The 18,204-nt window shown below is 38.3% G+C and overlaps 1 protein-coding gene across 2 annotated transcripts in view; it reads left to right on the forward strand.

Moving 5' to 3' along the window:
• MS3_00003412 (uncharacterized protein) overlaps positions 1–18,204 on the forward strand; it is a 59,270-nt gene that overhangs the window by 13,517 nt on the left and 27,549 nt on the right. For both annotated transcript variants that reach the window (XM_051211206.1, XM_051211207.1), the window contains 6 exons: positions 6,793–6,879; positions 8,488–8,866; positions 10,718–11,011; positions 11,177–11,399; positions 11,732–11,868; positions 14,397–14,712. In XM_051211206.1, the coding sequence (XP_051071244.1) occupies positions 6,793–6,879; positions 8,488–8,866; positions 10,718–11,011; positions 11,177–11,399; positions 11,732–11,868; positions 14,397–14,712 (1,436 nt within the window). The remainder of the gene's footprint in view (positions 1–6,792; positions 6,880–8,487; positions 8,867–10,717; positions 11,012–11,176; positions 11,400–11,731; positions 11,869–14,396; positions 14,713–18,204) is intronic.

Raw genomic sequence — 18,204 nt, forward strand, 5'->3', positions numbered from 1 at the left:
ATGGAATGAGTCGGTAGTTGTCCCTATTTTTAAAAGGGGTTCACGTCGTTCCTGTAACAACTATCGGGGAATAAGTCTACTTCCGATTGCGTCCAAGCTATTGGCTTCCGTCATACTTCGTAGGTTGCTCAAAACCCGAGAATGATTGACTCGCGAGGAGCAGGCCGGGTTTCGTTCTGGTCGAGGATGTAATGATCATATCTTCACCCTCCGCCAAATGTTAGAACACCGTCATGCTTATAAAAGGCCAACAATCGTAGTGTTTCTTGACATCAGGGCTGCCTTTGATTCGTTGGACAGGATTGTCCTCTAGGATTGTCTATTGAAGAAGGGTGTGCCTGAGAAGTTTATTAACATCCTAAAAGCCCTATATACAAACACCTCAGGCAGAGTGAGGGCATACAACCACATCTCTCCATTGTTCTATTCGAGCAGTGGGGTTAGACAGGGTTGCCCAATCTCACCATCCCTCACCAACTTTGCCATCGACGACGTTCTGGAAACAGCTCTGATGGATGTAAGTAATGGTGGTGTGGATCTGTTGCCTGGAGAAAGACTTCTTGACCTTGAGTATGCGGATGATATTGTCTTATTGTGCGACAATGCCCAAGGCATGCAATCCTCACTTAATCAGTTGGCAATCAGTGTCCGTAAGTATGGTATGTGCTTTGCACCTTCGGAGTGCAAAGTAATTCTACAAGACTGGTAGGATTCTAATCCTGTACTCACCCTGAATGGTGAACAGATAGAAGTAGTCGAGAAGTTCGTGTATCTAGGTAGCTGCATAAGTGCTAGTGGTAGCGTGAGTGCTGAGATCAATTCACGTATAGTGAAAGCCAGAGCGGCTTATGCCAATCTGGGCCACCATTGGCGCCTTCGTGATGTCAGTCTGGCTGTAAAAGGTCGGATCTACAACGCGTCGGTGAGAGCAGTTCTGCTCTATGCTTGTGAAACCTGGGCTCTCCGAATTGAGGACGTTAGACGACTCTCTGTGTTCGATCATCGTTGTCTCCGAAGGATTGCTGACATCCAGTGGCAACACCATGTTAGTAATGCAGAGGTTCGGCATCGTGTGTTCGGGCACAGAGATGATAATGCAATCGATGTCACCATCTTGAAACACCGACTTCGGTGGCTTGAACATGTTCTACGAGTGTCGTCCCAGAGAATTCGCCTTACTGGACGTAGGAAAGACGCTGCAAGGAAACCTCTTAGGGGCCTACTTAGTGATATTCAAGCTAAGAGTATGTATCAGGAACAACTAGGAAAACAGTTAGGCAGCCATGCATGTGATGCCCACCCCGATGCAGCATGGAATGATATTCGAAAAGCTGTGGAAACAGCAGTGATATCTGCTAGTACGGTAGACCAATGAGAAACACTGGATCTCAGCAACTTCTAACTCACTGATAGGTGCTCGAAAACTCATTCCGTCTGGCTCTGAACATTACATAGTGCGGAGTTAGCTTAAGCGCAAGCTGACAAGAAGCATACGCAATGATCACGAACAGTGGTGAGTAGCGAAAGCAAGAGAGATGGAAAAGTCAGCGGCAATAGGTAACAACAGACAACTGTTCAGACTTGTTATGGAAACCGGTATTAGGAACCCAACTGTTAGCGAATCTATCTCAGAAAAAGTTGGACGTAATACTCATTCTCACTTTAGGAGATTGGATCGATGGACAGAACACTTTAGGGATCGGATGAACTGGCCTTCAGCCACACTTCGGTTTCCCACGATCTCCAGTCAACTTGAATGGCAAGTTAATGTAGGTCCTCCGTCCCTTTACGAAGTTGAAAAAGCCATAGGAAATCTGAAACGAGGGAGAGCAGCAGGCCCTGACAGGTTTACTCCTGAGATTTTTAAGGATGGTGGTCCAGTATTAGCAATGAGATTAACCGAGGTCTTAGGTAGAATTTGGGAACTGGACGTAATCCCATCTGACTGGTCTCAATCACTGATTGTGCCAGTCTATAAGAAAGGACAAAAGTCCTCTTGTGACAATCACAGAGGAATCAGTTTGACAAATATAGCGTCTAAAATATTAGCTTCAATAATACTTCGACGCCCAACTAAAGCTCGTGAAGAGCAGATTAGAGAAAACCAAGCCGGTTTTCGACCTGGACGTGGTTGTATAGATCAGGTATTCACACTACGCCAGGTTCTAGAACACAGACACACATTCAGACGCTCCACAATAATAGTATTTCTCGACCTTAAGGCGGCATTCGACTCTGTTGATCGTGAGGTTCTATGGCAGTGTTTGTCATTGAAAGGCATACCAAAGAAGTACATTAACCTTGTGCAGGCTCTCTACTCGAACACAACTGGTAGAGTGAGAGCTTATGGCGAACTGTCATCAGAATTGATTACCTCAAGTGGTGTTCGTCAGGGCTGTCCACTCTCTCCATTCTTGTTCAACTTTGTCGTCGATGTACTTTTAGAGATAACACTTTTCTCGTCTAGATTTCCAGGGGTTGAACTCCTATCGGGAGGTTCACTTGTTGACTTAGAATATGCTGATGACATAGTTTTATTTGGTTAAGACGCTGACAAAATGCCGAGTCTTCTGACCACTCTGAGCAACAATGCAAGCATGTTCGGGATGCGATTCTCCCCCTCGAAATGCAAAATGTTGCTTCAGGATTGGGTTGCATTGACACCCGAACTAATGATAGGGAGTGAAGTAGTTGAGCGTGTCGACCTCTTCACTTATCTTGGAAGTCTCATCAGCCCTTGTGGTCTGGTGTGTGACGAAATCTCAGCACGGATACAGAAGGGTCGACTAGCTTTTGCCAACTTGCGTTATTTATGGCGTAGGCGAGATATCCGTCTATCAACCAAAGGACGTGTTTACTGCGCAGTAGTTCGTTCCATCCTACTTTATGGCAGTGAAACATGGCCGGTAAGAGTAGAGGATATCCGTAGGTTACTGGTATTTGATCATAGGTGTCTTCGAAACATTGCTCGTATATCCTGGGACCATCGAGTAAGTAACACAGTTGTTAGGAAACGGGTACTAGGTTACTTACTTACTTACTTACTTACTTACTTACTTACGCCTGTTACTCCTCGTGAAGGAGCATAGGCCGCTCACCAGCATTCTCCATCCAACCCTGTCCTGGGCAATCCTTTCTAGCTCCGTCCAGTTGTAATTCATCGTTTTCATATCTGCTTCTATTATCCGACGCAATGTCTTCTTTGGCCTTCCTCTTTTTCGCTTCCCTTCAGGATTCCAAGTTAGGGCTTGCCTCGTGATGCAGTTCGACGATTTGCGTAATGTATGTCCTATCCATTTCCATCGTCTTTTCCTAATTTCTTCTTCAGCTGGAAGTTGGTTTGTTCTCTCCCACAGAAGGCTATTGCTGATGGTATCCGGCCAATGGATGTTGAGTATCTTGCGTAGACAGCTATTTATAAATACTTGTACTTTCTTGATTGTGGTTGTTGTTCTCCAAGTTTCAGCTCCATACAGTAGAACTGCCTTGACGTTCGTATTGAAGATTCTCACTTTGATATTGGTTGAAAGTTGTTTTGAGTTCCATATGTTCTTCAATTGTAGGAATGCGACCCTTGCTTTGCCGATCCTCGCCTTTACGTCTGCATCGGGTCCTCCTTGTTCATCGATGATGCTTCCCAGGTATGTGAAGGACTCTACATCTTCCAGAGTTTCGCCATCAAGTGTGATTGGATTGCTGTTCTCCGCTTTGAATTTGAGGACCTTAGTTTTCCCTTTGTGTATACTGAGGCCTACTGATGCAGAGACTGCTGCTACACTGGCTGTCTTTATCTGCATCTGTTCGTGTGTACGTGATAGGAGGGCTAGGTCATCTGCGAAGTCCAAATCGTCTAATTGGTTCTGAGCTGTCCATTGTATTCCGTGTTTTCCTTCAGATGTTGAGGTCTTCATAATCCAGTCGACCACCAGAAGAAAGAGGAAGGGAGAGAGTAAACAGCCTTGTCTGACTCCGGTCCTTACTTGGAATGCATCTGTCAGCTGCCCTCCATGCACTACTTTGCACTGTAGTCCGTCGTATGAGTTCCGGATAATATTGACAATCTTCTCAGGAACTCCGTAGTGTCGAAGAAGTTTCCATAATGTCCTCCTATCTACACTGTCGAGTGCCTTTTCATAATCAATGAAGTTGATGTATAGTGATGAGTTCCACTCAACTGATTGTTCGACGATGATCCGTAGTGTTGCAATTTGGTCTGTGCACGACCGATCCTTACGGAATCCAGCTTGTTGATCTCGAAGTTGGGCGTCTACTGCATCCTTCATCCGGTTCAGCAACAATCTGTTGAAGACTTTCCCTGGTATTGACAGTAGTGTAATGCCTCTGTAGTTTTCACATTTGCTCAGATCTCCTTTCTTTGGAATCTTGACGAGGTGTCCTTCTTTCCAGTCCATCGGCACTTGTTCCTCCTCCCAAATCTTTTTGAATAGAAGATAAAGCATGCTTGTGGTTGCTTCGATGTCTGATTTCAGTGCTTCAGCTGGTATGTTGTCGGATCCTGCTGCTTTCCCGTTCTTGATTTGTCTGACGGCCATTCTAATTTCTTCCGTCGTTGGTGGATTGACATCTATAGGGAGATCTGTGTGTGCTGCTTCGATGTCCGGTGGATTCATTGGAGCCGGCCTATTCAGGAGTTCCTCGAAGTATTCTACCCATCTGTTTCGCTGTTGTTGAATTCCAGTGATTGGCTTGCCTTCTTTGTCTTTGACCGGCCTCTCTGGTTTGCTGTATTTCCCTGCTAGTTTCTTCGTTGTATCGTGAAGCTGTTTCATATTTCCTTCTCTAGCAGCTTTTTCTGCCGTCGTTGCTAGTTCTTCCACGTATTTCTTCTTGTCGGCTCTAATGCTCCTCTTCACTTGTTTGTTTGCTTCTATGTATTCAGCTTGTGCTTGGACTTTCTCTGCTCGTGTTCGGCTGTTGTTTATTGCTGCCTTCTTGTTCTTCCTTTCTTTGATCTTGTCCAGTGTTTCTGTAGAGATCCGTTCCTTATGATGGTATTTCTTTAGACCCGGAACCTCTTGACACGTTGAAGTTAATGCTTCCTTGATGCCTTTCCAGTTGTCCTCCATAGTAGTTTCTTCTTCTTTCAGTAGATCATGTAAGGCTTGGAACCTGTTGTTGAGAGCTATCTTGAATTCATTGAGTTTGTCAGTATCTCGAAGGAAGGCTGTATTGAACCCTTGTATTGCTGTTTGTCCACTTGTCCAGTTCTTTTTTAGCTTCAGTTTTAAATTGGCTACAACTGGGTGGTGATCTGAAGCTACGTCAGCACCTCTCCTGGTTCTCACATCTTCCATTGTCCTTCGGAATTTTTTGTTGATGCAAATATGATCTATTTGGTTCTCTGTAGTGTGGTCTGGTGAGAGGGTACTAGGTAAGGATGGCAAATCAATTGATGAAGTAGTGAAACTTCATCAGTTGAGATGGCTGGGACACGTGTTACGTATGTCCAACGACCGACTGCCTCGACGTGCTATGTTCAGTGGTATAGGAGTAGGTTGGAAGAAAGCTAGAGGCGGCCAGACCAAAACATGGCACAAGTCCATGAAGTCACTGACAAGTGAACTGAGTCATGTTGGTAGGTGTAGACTACCTGGTTGGTGACCGCGAGATGATAGCAACCGATGGTTAGTTACCCTGAATGACATGGCTCAAAATCGTTTGCAATGGCGCAGGTGCATCCACTGTGTTCTCCCAAATTCTAATCTTCTGAATTCTTCATGTCCCTTTCTTTTTTCTCTTTCCAAATTTATTTCACTGGATTATAGTCCTTGAATAGCATCTCCAAACCCTAATCTTCCCGATTACTGCTTATACTCTTATTACCTCTACCACTACGGGATTTGAATCGACAACTGCATCTCTGTGCTAATATGGTGTGGCAACTCGAACTGATGTACGTACGTACGAAGTTCTACGTTGTTACTGACTGACTGACTGACCCAGAGAATTCCACGTCGGGCATTATTTGCCGACGCTGGTTTTGGTTGTAAAAGGTGGAGAGGTGGTAAGCTCATGACATGGTGTTGTGGTATGAAAGAAAGCTGAACAGGACTGTGTTCTGTTGGTCGTTCAAGACGCGCTAGTTGGGGTCCTACAGATGATGCAACTCAGTATCTTGAGATATTATCAGACATTACTTAAGTGACACAGACTCAAAAATCACTATCAATGAGAGATAAGCTTACATAAAGGTAAGTTCACAATGCTTATGGTTAGATCTTAATTGACCTTTCTTTTTATACTGAAAACAAAAGAATCTTCAACAAGACCGTTGTTTCTATGGTTCTGGGTCACATTTAACCCCTTGAACGTCTGAATATACCATATCCATAGTTATTAGGAGGTTATTTCCAGTAAACCAAAAGTTTCACTGTTTATATCCAGGGAAATGAATCAGGAGGAGCTAACAAGCCTCTTATGTCATTTATAAATGTAGATGACATTGAAGGATTGATGAGTTAGGCATCTGTTCGTTATTAATTTCCGGGTTTTGATTCCTCTTGTGCTACAAAGATCCTGACGAGTCGCGCATTATTATTATTATTATCCTACATATAGTGAATGGTATGGACATCAATTCACGAGTTTTAGTTTTTGTCCTTTTTGTAAACGTATTTCTCTGCTGAGTATGATTAGTTGACGTTAACATAAAAGTTTGGCACAATTATTAATGCACAGAATGCTATATGTCTTGTTAATATATTCAAATATCTTATTGTTTTAACAATATTTGAAGTTGTCTTCGTGCATATTTTCTCTTCCGTTTCACAGCTGGAAGGTCGTACGTGGACTAAATCAAGTCATTATGTAATGTGGTTCGTGCTAAATGCTACTTCAGGATTCATTGGAAAAAATATGGTTGGTAGATTTCATTTTTTCCGGTTTGGTTAATTAGCAGGAAACCGTTTGCTTACTGTATTTCATTTAACTAAGCTTAAGAAATAATTTGGCTTAGATTGTGATTTTCAAACCTTACATAGTTTCACATGAGTAAAATGTGTAGGTCATCAATGTGTGTAGTTAGTGGGTTCCATGGTTCACGGAAACACTCAAATACCTTGATCTACTACATAAACTAATGAATTCTCATTTACAGAATCACACGTTAAAAGTGTATTACGTACAGCACTCTACTCCAGTTCCTTTTAGTATACTAATCAATACTGTATTATTCAAATTAGTACCAGGACCTGGGTAAATTTCACTTGGAGAGACAGAGATTATTTGTGTTCAGTTATACTAAAAATACCAAGTTATCAGTACTAAAACTAGAAGCAGTTGCTGTTGCATCCAGAGTCTCAATCTTGCTGTAATATATATTTAGTACTTTCTTCACAAGTAAGGAATTTTTATACAGAGATATACCGATGCCTACTTTCAGCTATTTAAAGTCGTTAAAGTTCAAGCTGGATTTAGATATTATTTATACCTTCCCTGCTTACTATGACTGACTGAGGTTTTTTAAAATACTGGTACTAGTTCATAGACAAATCAAAGGTGACAGCATATGGTCAACTCACCCCCAAATGCTCTGGTACGGCCGAGAGTGGGGAGAGTCCGCTCTCCCTCTCGAAATACTCTCACATGGCCACACGTATATAGCCTCTGCCAGGGAAGTCCTAATCACTGACTTCTCGTGGCGGGGCTGTTGTTTACGAAAATGAGAGGACGAAAAGCGAATGTCCGGCGCTTTAACCGGATCCCAAACCAGTGGTGCACATGGGCTCCAGTATCCTGCGGGAACAAATGACGTATGAACCAATCGTTGGTCACCGGCTTCCATGGGACTGTATCTCCTTACGTTGCTCCACTGCCTTGTGGGTTAGACCTTTAGATGAAAGGCTCGGGGAGTGGCCCCCTAAGAAAACCACCTGCTTCGGTCTGGGCACCCGGGCAGTATTACAGCCCTCATACATATCGAATGAGATTTGTGTGGCGCATATGTGTTTGGTGCCTCCTTGTACCAATATTTGTGTTAAAATAAAAATAAAAATAAAATAATAGTCAACTCTAACAAGAATTTCGTGTTTTATGGTTTAGTTTTCAAATGAAAACAACTCCAGTTTACCCTGCGTGTATGATATAAAAGTTTTGAAGTTTGTCTAGAAATTAATTTAATCAGTTTGGGGTTCGTTAAACCTTCGACACCTTGAATCCTTTTCTAAGTTGCTACCTAGTGTTTTTTGTCTAAACGACGGTCTAATAATTAATAGTTAATCAAGCTCACTATTCCTCCCTAGTTTGATAGATGAGACTTCACCTTGTTTATTTACTATTGTTTACCTGTATATTATTCGTAGTAGAGTTTACACATTGACCGGAGATTTCATGGAATTTTGAAGAATAAAACCCAATGTTTGGTTAACGTATATAAATTAAGGTTTAGATGATTATTCCGTGTTCAAATCTAATTTATACACATGGTTTATGTATTATGATTATAAACCTGCAATTTTTGTATTTTAGTTAACAGATTTTGTCCCTTGCCTCCGGCTTTTCGATATTTTGTTCCCTGAAGCTGAAGATCCTGACCGAGCTATCGATCTCCCTATACCATGTTGTGGTAGGAAGGATTCCACTGGTCAGTCAAATGATAATGAGATTAGTTTAACACAAAAAGATGGAGTTCTGCCCAAAAACATCTTAGGCAAAGAACTAAGCAGTACAACAGAAAATACTAAGTTTAGTGTTTCTCAATTTTATATCTCCAAAAAGATGGATATCGATAGATCTGATCTCAATCGTGAACTTGTTACCCATAAAGATAATGAAAATGAAGTACAGGAACAAAGCTCCACTTCTGCTGAGGATTCGGACAACGAATGTATTCAGAATGAAACCGAGAGTAAGCTGTTTTTAGTGAATAGCTATATACCTTTCCTGATAAGTTTTTTAGCCTGAGAGATCTTACGATAATCCACAGCTAATCTAAACTCATTTTGACGATTTTTTCGAAAAAATAAGTGATTTATTTTCTGGTACTGCGACCAGGTTTAGATGTCACTAGTTTAAATGAATCGATCTTGCGTGCACCATATGGTAATATTAATTGGTTGGAGATAGCCAACAAAAAGTTATAAACCTAGGTTTCCTGCTTATTGGGATTCAGAAGGTATGATTTGAAAAGAAATTGTGTAGCTGACCCTAGTCACTTAGTCGTGTGCAACGTAAAACCTGACAATATGTCTGTTGGTTCAAGTCGTTTTACCTCATTACCACAGCGAGGTAAAATAACCAAGATAAATATCAGAGTAGAACTAGTGACAGGATCAGTGATATTAGGAAAGAATATGTATGAAAAAGGACACAAGGGGATTTCAGGACTCAGGTTCTAAGAGAGGACAGAGAGTAAATGCACCTGTGTTCTAGAACCTGACGAATGGTGAATATGTGGTCGATGCAGCCACGACCAGGTCTGAAGCCAGCCTGATTTTCTCGTGTTTGCACTTCACGAGTCTTAGGCGTCCGATAGTTATTGAGGCTAGTCTTTTGGATGCTATATTAGTCAAACTTATACCTCTATGGTTATCACAGCATGATTTTGACCCTTTCTTATATATTGGGACGATTAGTGATTGTGACCAGTTAGATGGAATAATGTCTAACTCCCAGATCTTAGCTAAAATATTAGTCAACCTAATCGCTAAAATTGAACCACTATACTTAAAAACCTCTGGAGCCAATCCATCTGGACCAGCTGCCCTTCCTCGTTTTAGATTAGCTATAGCTTTCTGAACTGCAATTAGAGTCGCGGGGCCTAATTTTAATATTTTCTTCAGGCTGTTTGGGAATGGTGGGTAGTTGTAGAGTAGCTGAAGACCAGTTGAACTGCTCCTTAAAATGTTCGGCTCACCATTCGAAACGTCTGGACTGAGATCATGTAAGAGTGTCGTCTTTTTCCGAGATCGTCTCACACTTGACTTTTCTGTCTTTTATTAGTGTGAAGAGCTGTCAGGTGTTATCTACAGCCACTGCCTTTTCCCGTCTCTTTTGCTTTCGTTGTTCACCACTGCTCAAGGTCGTTCCTTGCACTTTTGTTTAAATATAGTAACAAAATAATAGCTGGATGTGTTATTTCTCATACAGATTCATGAGGGATTGAGTCTTTTGTTGTCGTAAACCATATCTTGGTTTGTCTATTATCTATGGTGCTATCTGACCATGTCAAGCCACTTTGTCAAAATATAAAAACTGGAAGATCGTGAGAATGACTTGTTAATATATCATTTGCTATCCATTCGGAAGTATTCAGTGGGAAAGTCCCCCTATTATTGCCCTCATGCACATTGTCCTACCTGAATGGCAATGCTAAGTGCACATCAGGAAATCCCTTCTTGAGTTAATATGTAGCGGTGGTCCAAGTGTTTACCTCCAAGTGAAATCATTTAATCCATATTGTGGAAATATAAGACTCAAGTTCTCATGTAGTTTAACGTGGTTTATTTTTTGTTGTAAGATTTTTACCAGAAAGTCTGTATTGAATAAAAATAAGCTAGAATAACTGATCATTTTGAAAACACCACTACAAATAATTAGTATTAGACTAATTTCATACTAGACTGTTCTGTAGACACCGTATACACTTATTATCTATGTTACAATAAAGTCTTAATACATACTTCACATATTTAAAAAGATAATACTAATTGTGGTTTACTTGTCACATCACCATGTATTTTTATTTATTTTGTATCAGGTTTACTTCCTCCTCACTTCCGCTCCTCTACAGCTTGCTGGAAACGCCAGGGTCGACTTTTGCATTTGGCTACAGCACCTGTTTGCCTTTGGCAACATGTTTTACGTAAAAGTCGACTTGGTCAAGATCATCTGCCACGTGTTATGCCACCAGCACTTAGACCGATAGAATCCCGTATATCACGTCGTATGCAAGCACTAGTACAATCTGTCAGTTCTACTCAAATATCTAATAGTTCTGTTCATCTAATTTCAAAGTTGACATGGAACCAACTTTTCGTTGTGCTAAATGCTTGTAAGTGAATTCATCAATTTAAATTCTTTTGTAACTATATCTGTGCATAATGTTTCCTTATCTCTTAAGTTGTGACTAGTAAGTGAAGAATCATTTGTCGCTAATGAGTTATTAAATTTGATATATATGGTAATTTACTAATTGACACCTATTTCTTGTTTCTAGTTAGTACAGACAATGAAGTTAGTCAATTAATACAAAGGTTGATAGACACATTCTGGACAAATGAAACTGCAAAGGATAATCAGAAACTGGAACATGGAGTTTTATGGTCACGATTAATAAAAAATGGAAAAATTGATTTTCCATACGACCTATCTGCCTATGGTCGCCTGCAACCTTTGTCTCACCATCTTATGCGCACAATGTCTGTTCATGTAAGAATGCTGTAAGTACAACGGTAATTCTTGTTCTTGATGTTGATCCAGTCCAGCACTATTCGCATTAGCTTTAATGTATGGACACATTTTTCAGTTGTTTCGAATTTGACCATATTTACTTCAGCCAGTAAAACCGACATTCATCAAGGAAAGCACTATTAAAAATTATTTTTGCTTTTTTTCTTGGAAATTGAATAAAATGTAAATTAAATCGATTCCTTTTCACCTAAAATTTCTCGTTGTTTAAATTTCTGTTTCAGCTACGCCTTTTTAAACAAGTTTCATGAACCATGATTGTAATCAATAAGTATTTGCTTTTTCTTTCCCATTCTGTTTTCAGAGTCTTACACTTCTTCCTACAAAAATTCTCAGTCCTTCCAAATTCCAATATGCTGTCTACACCAGCTGTTATAGAAACTTTTTGCCGTATTCTAGCTTGTCGCGAAGTGGAATCAAATAGCGTGAATAGGATTTTGTGTGAGTGTTGTTTGTTTCTATCTATACTGTAAAGTATTGTTTATTTTTATTCTTTTATCATATATAATCAATTTTTTGGCGTACCAAAACACTGGAGTACACAAAAACTGCTAAAACTGGGAGGTTTTATAGATTTAAAGATGGTTTTGATTTGCTTCACTTAATTCCCAGTACTGAGTATTCACGCAGTTGTTCCATAGCTTTTAATCAACCCAGAGGATATTTCAATTCACCCTGTATTGTTTTGCTTTTAGATTGATATTGGTATCTTGTAATCAAGTTCTACGCTTATCAGACCACATTACATATAATTTCAATTATATATTCGGTCCCATTCACTTTATGAAATTCATTAACCGGACACCAGAACATTCCGAAAGGATTTAAATAAGCCATCGTATTACTTCAACCTTACTAACTGATTGATTCATCACAAAAAACGTCCTCTAAGTGAAAGTGATGGTTTGTTTCAAAGTATGTTAGAATGTCATGTGAATAACCCGATTGTGTGGCGCATATATATTTGGCGTCCTCTTGTACCAATATTTATGTGTTCAAATAAATAAACAATAAAAAACCTGATTAATGCTGGTAGCTGGTCGTGGAATTCTCAATAGACCGGCATTTGTCGACATATCTAGGTTGACTACTATCCAGCAATAACAGTAAAGCAGATGAGGTCAGTACGTAAGACACCTTGAAACTTTAAAAGTACTGGTGACTAACTTAATTGACCGTTTGATTGACAAGTGGGGGTCTTAAGTAATTTACTAGCAGCCACTACAAAAATGTGTTTGTTTAAAGGAATTGGTTCTTTGCCAAAAATAGCAGTGTAAATTTAATTGAGGGTATTTTTCGGTTATCAACTCAACTCTAATTTTAGTTTCAATGCTAAAATCCAACCTCTCTATTGGTCATTATTGATATCATGATGTTGGTATGATGTACAAGTATTTTGTTAGAATCTGAAATCCGTCCCTACTGTAAGATGGGAATGTCACCGATTGATTAAATAATTTCTTACTGTGGATTTAGATTGTTTCAGGACCGATCTCGCCAGGTTCTGGTAAATTGTGACTCGAGAAAGTTCCAGAGCTGAACAAAACAGTTGTTCCATACTTAATTTCTACTATTTTTTGTCTAGAATTTAATAACGTAAAATTAGATCCATTTTTTCAAATCTTGTACATATTGTCGGTTATTTACGTCACTATATTTAAAGGTTTTTCGGATTAATGGTTAACGAGGCCTCTGGTTCCAGCACCATTTCATCTACTTCGGTTTGGGCAGGCACCTAGTATCGCTGGCCCTCACATAAATAATAACACTCAAAACTGAGCGCATAAACAAACTACTTGGCAAATGAGTTATAGTACTTATATACGTCACAAATTCAGTGTTTTCATTCTTGAGTTCTTGAACTGTACAAAATAATAATACTGTTATTAAATTAGAACATGCTGTTTTGCTAAATGATCACTCCAAGCTGTTGTCTCGAGTTTTATTCAATGAGACCTATAGCCGGATTATAATTCCATCAATTACCGGGCGACAGTCCTGGCTTACATAAGGTTCGTTCTCGTAAGATCTTTGAGGACTGTTTGTCGTTTGGTTTTTCATATGTGTATCTTCACTAACTTGGGTACATTAGTACACAATTTTTTCTCGTTTTTGGGGAACTGCTATCATTTGAATTGGATCGGACTTCCTGACATAAATTTTTTCTTTCACACATTGGAAGTGATTCTAACCCCCCATTGTACCTTGATAGTTATGGGTGGGACGAGATGATTTGAATCATCGTTGTTTTGACTGGTGTTGAAAAGAGTCGTTTATATCGTGTTAGCTTTATCAGCTAAAATCAACTGTTATAGGTGGATGCAGATAGTCCTGATCGAAAATATTCTCAATAATATCGTAAAGGGGTGTGTTAAAAATCGACTCATCATAATTGTTGTGTCGTGTAGAATTTGTAGCCTGAGTAACTATGTTTTTTTATAAGTGGTTCACACCCTACCTACTTTTATTTTTGTATCCGAAAATCAAGTAATTTGGTTTCCTTTTCAGGCTAGTTTCTCAAAATCTGATAAATTATGTCCTTGTGACATAGTACCACAATCGTAATTCATTCTGGTCATTGAACATTTTGTAGCAGTTATTAAAGTGCTCCAGCAGGTTGTTCCCAATAACAACCCGATAAATTTCCGGTCACATCTACAATTCAATTAAATAGGGATTTCTGGACAATTTTTGTTGTCATGTCAAATGAATTAATTTGTGATTCCAAAAAAATCTTCACTTTCAAGAGTTATATTACCGAGTCATACATTAGTACTTTGAAAATATTTTCAGAATTCTCAGTATTATCGTGTTTTACCTTGATGCTGCATATGCTTTTAATCTTGAGTGTCTCTTTTCCAAATGCTTAGATAAATAATAACTTTCTATTTTTTTAACGCCAATTTTCCCAAAAATTCTTCATTTAAAAATGTTTTTCTAACAGTAGATTTCGCAACATTTTTTTGTAGGCTTATTAACTAAACTCCAACCATTATGGTCTTACAATACCTCGAATATGGAACCCAAATATACCGTTTTATGTAGTACCACTGATCCAAAAGTCTCTAATTACTTTACATGCTCACTTGTTTACACATTGCTCGATACATTAGGGTTCCGTCTTGCAGATATACTTACACCGGAGGTTCGAATCCATACTCTTACTTCGTTAATAGGTTTAATGAAATTGTGGTCTAATTGGAGTACTTCTGTTCTCGATAATAAAGAACCTAAAAATCTTTGTGATGGAGGGACTAACGAAATTCCTATTGAACTGCAATATTTGTAAGTCATACATCTTTTTTTGAATTTTGTTTCCCTTGCATTTTTAACTTGAACTGGTTTCTGGTTCGCTTCATAGCTGTTTTTACTTTTTCGACCTCTGAATCTCAACTTTTCTATGAGTTACATATTCTGTGATCGTGGCATTGTTATTACACCTAATAAACCAACTCACTCTTTTTCATTTCATACTTATTTGAAAATTCCTGTTAAATTTTCATACCTATCTGAGACAAAGCACAGGACAAAGACACAGTCGTAGATTACTAATTATGAACTCTGCATAAATGATTAAAAAAACCTAGTGTCTTGCGCATTAATCTCAGGGAAGATAGATACTCGGACTTGTTCATTAGCCAACTTATCGACACAAAAATAAAAGATTTTCAAGGCATAGGTAAAAAGTCGTCATGAGTCTATAATTGGAGCGTAATGTGCGCCGCCGGGTGCAAGATTTTTACTTACAGATTGTACACATAAGTAAAAAATTGCTTAGTTCAAGAAAACCACGAGTTATGTTTTCTACACTATCAGTTAAGATACTGAACCTGAAAGGCGATTCACTTACACTGGAATTTTCTTTTAGTGTTTATCTATTCAGCAGCTAATGTGAAGAACGTTCGTTTGACTGATATTCTAGGAATTTACTTTTTCATCTGTGACCGATCAGTGGTGTTGTTCATATCATAATCAGTTCGGTCTTACCTTACTTAATTTGAATAGACCATAATACAAACATTTATCATTCTTTTTCCGTAATTTAACGTTGCAAATATGTTAGGCCTAAATTCTTCAAATGGTAAAAGCTATAATTACATAAATTCGAAAAACCGAAGCTCTTTATTTACAAGTCAGGGGCTTAACCCCTTTTCTAATCTGATGGATTAGTTATAATTTGAGTGACAATTAGAACCGGGTAACTAATGCATCTACCCGTGTAACACCTAGTCTAGGGGTTGTCACATCAGTTATTCTTATGAAGTTAACGATATTTCTTTATTTCAAAGTCATCAATATTTCCGGTAAGAATTACTGATGGATATTAGCTACTTTTCCGACAAAACAGTTTCCCGAAGATAAGTTTTACTTCCTTGATCTCTCCACCTAGTAATATACAGCAGAGAACTTGTTTCGATCTACGTTAAAGCCTTGATATGACAAACTAACTGGTTTAACCTTGAGGCTAGAAATGCGTGATTCAGTACTAAAACTAACGGCTATGGGCAGAGGGACGAAAACTATTCTATCATCTGACTCATTGAAAAGCGGGAGCGAAGACTAGTCAGCTAGAACACTACTAGATTTATTCCTTATTCCTAATTCAGATTAGTGTAAAAAGACACATGAATAAACGGATGACTAACACGACAATGCACAGACAACTAGAAAAATACAGTATCCAAACTGGGCATTGGGGTAGAAAAGGTTACGTTTAAATTATAATAGCTTTGGAACAGAAAATGATATAGCAGTGAATCATATATCAAACGAAAGCTTATGGTTTGTAGAATAAACTAGGAACAAAACTAAATATTAGTATTTTACAAACTTTGAATTAAGTGAAATAACATCCTATAAAATGGCTTCCGTTGTTTGTCATGGCTTCTTTATTTCTCTGTTCACATCAATAAATCTTTGATAAAACTACATTAACAAGTTGGTTTCATCATCTACAATAGCTCCACACATTATCTAGATGTACAAACGAGTTATTATCAAGCAGGTAAACCATCTGTTCATATTAGAGTTTTTAAGAAAATAATACTATACACATAACTTATTTTGTCAATCGTCGTCAGATGCTCTGTTTTGTTTATCATTTCTCATGTTTCCTCCTTTATATCCATAGTTTGATAGTAGTGTAGAGAACACGAACACCAGTAGGGACAATCGGACGTATCTGACAAAATTACACTTGTTAATAAAATCTAACAATCAAATAGTAAATACGTAATTTGCAAAATGTCCATCGATTGTCTCAAAATGACTCAGACTTCATTGTTCTTGCATTTTCGTACAAATTGCATTCTGTTTCCATTCTTTACTATTCGATCCTCCTGTCCCTCTGCTGCCAGACCTTCTGTTCACGACTAACATCGTATACTACTTATGTCAATATAAGTAGCACACACCACAGTAGTTTTTTTATTTTACTCCATAATCGACGCTGTGTTATTTAGCTTTTATAATAACTCAAAAATATTTGGTTTATTTGGTCTATTTTGAGCCACACCTTTTTGATTAACGACTAGTAGTAATACTAGCCACTCTTCTAAACCAAAGCAGATGTTCCGTTGTTCTGTTCTTCAATGGAATAACATAGGCATTAAGTGGTTGGAATATTTCGCATTCAGAGTAAGGATATTTATTTTCCTTAATTAATTTGTTTATTTTCGTACATAACTGACTTAACGCTGTATATCTTGTTCAACTCAACTTTTGATAAACCTTTAACGGGACGAAGAGGTTTATGTACCTACTTTAGCTTGCTTCACAACTCATAGACTAGATGACTAAGATTGTATAATGTTTCCTAGACTTAAATCTCATTATAATCTTAGATTGAAGACTATTGGTAAAAGGGAAAAATCCGTAATAGAATAAATGATGTAATCCCATGAAGTTATACTTTTATTTCCTATGTGCATCTTTTACAACGAAAAGCTGTGCTACAAGTGTTTCTAGTGTACTTATGTTATGGATTTGGTTATTATGATTTGTGATAATGAACGGGATCCGAATTGTTTTAAATAGATGCAATAGTACGTAACCGGCTAATAATTGCTCGCGAGATTAAATTGTTGATGCAAGCTCCTGAGGAACTGTTCTTAAAAGATAAAACTACTGACCATTTGGTTGACTTATTATCATAGCAACATAACGGGTGTGCATGCAAATATTAGAAACAAAAGTAATCATAATCACATGTCAGTTAACAAATAAATGATTGAAAGATATAAGTTTCCTTAGTCACTCACACAAATGAAATCAAAAAGTAATTATCGACCTTGATTTCAGCTTCGTCATATCAGTTAAAAAGACGTTTTTAAATCTACGATGATTGAATATATTGATTTGTGCTGTTCTCTACGTCATCTCTTGGTTGTCTAGAAAGAAGTAGTGTCATCCTACATAAATGTAGCTCACTTTGCTAATACTTTTTAGATGTAGATCGTCAATTTTCACCTTGTTGAAATTTGTTTATTAGTCCTATTCTGTGTAACAATTTTGGTGGGAAAAGGTACAAGAAACTCGTGAACTTCAACAATAATGACTACGTTTTTATATATTTCAGTTATGGGCAGATTATTTTTCTGTGAGAAATATAACAGCCTCGCGCCTAATATTGCATTTAGATACAGAAATAAACATTTTTAAAGATAAATCAAATTTATGGATCCTAATAGTTAATTGAAATGGGAAGAAACAAACGATTTATTGCTCATATTCATTTCATGAAAAGACGGTGCATTTGGGCGTCATTATAGTATTGGC

The sequence above is a fragment of the Schistosoma haematobium genome, chromosome ZW (assembly GCF_000699445.3).
Source record: "Schistosoma haematobium chromosome ZW, whole genome shotgun sequence".
Lineage (NCBI taxonomy): Eukaryota > Metazoa > Platyhelminthes > Trematoda > Strigeidida > Schistosomatidae > Schistosoma > Schistosoma haematobium.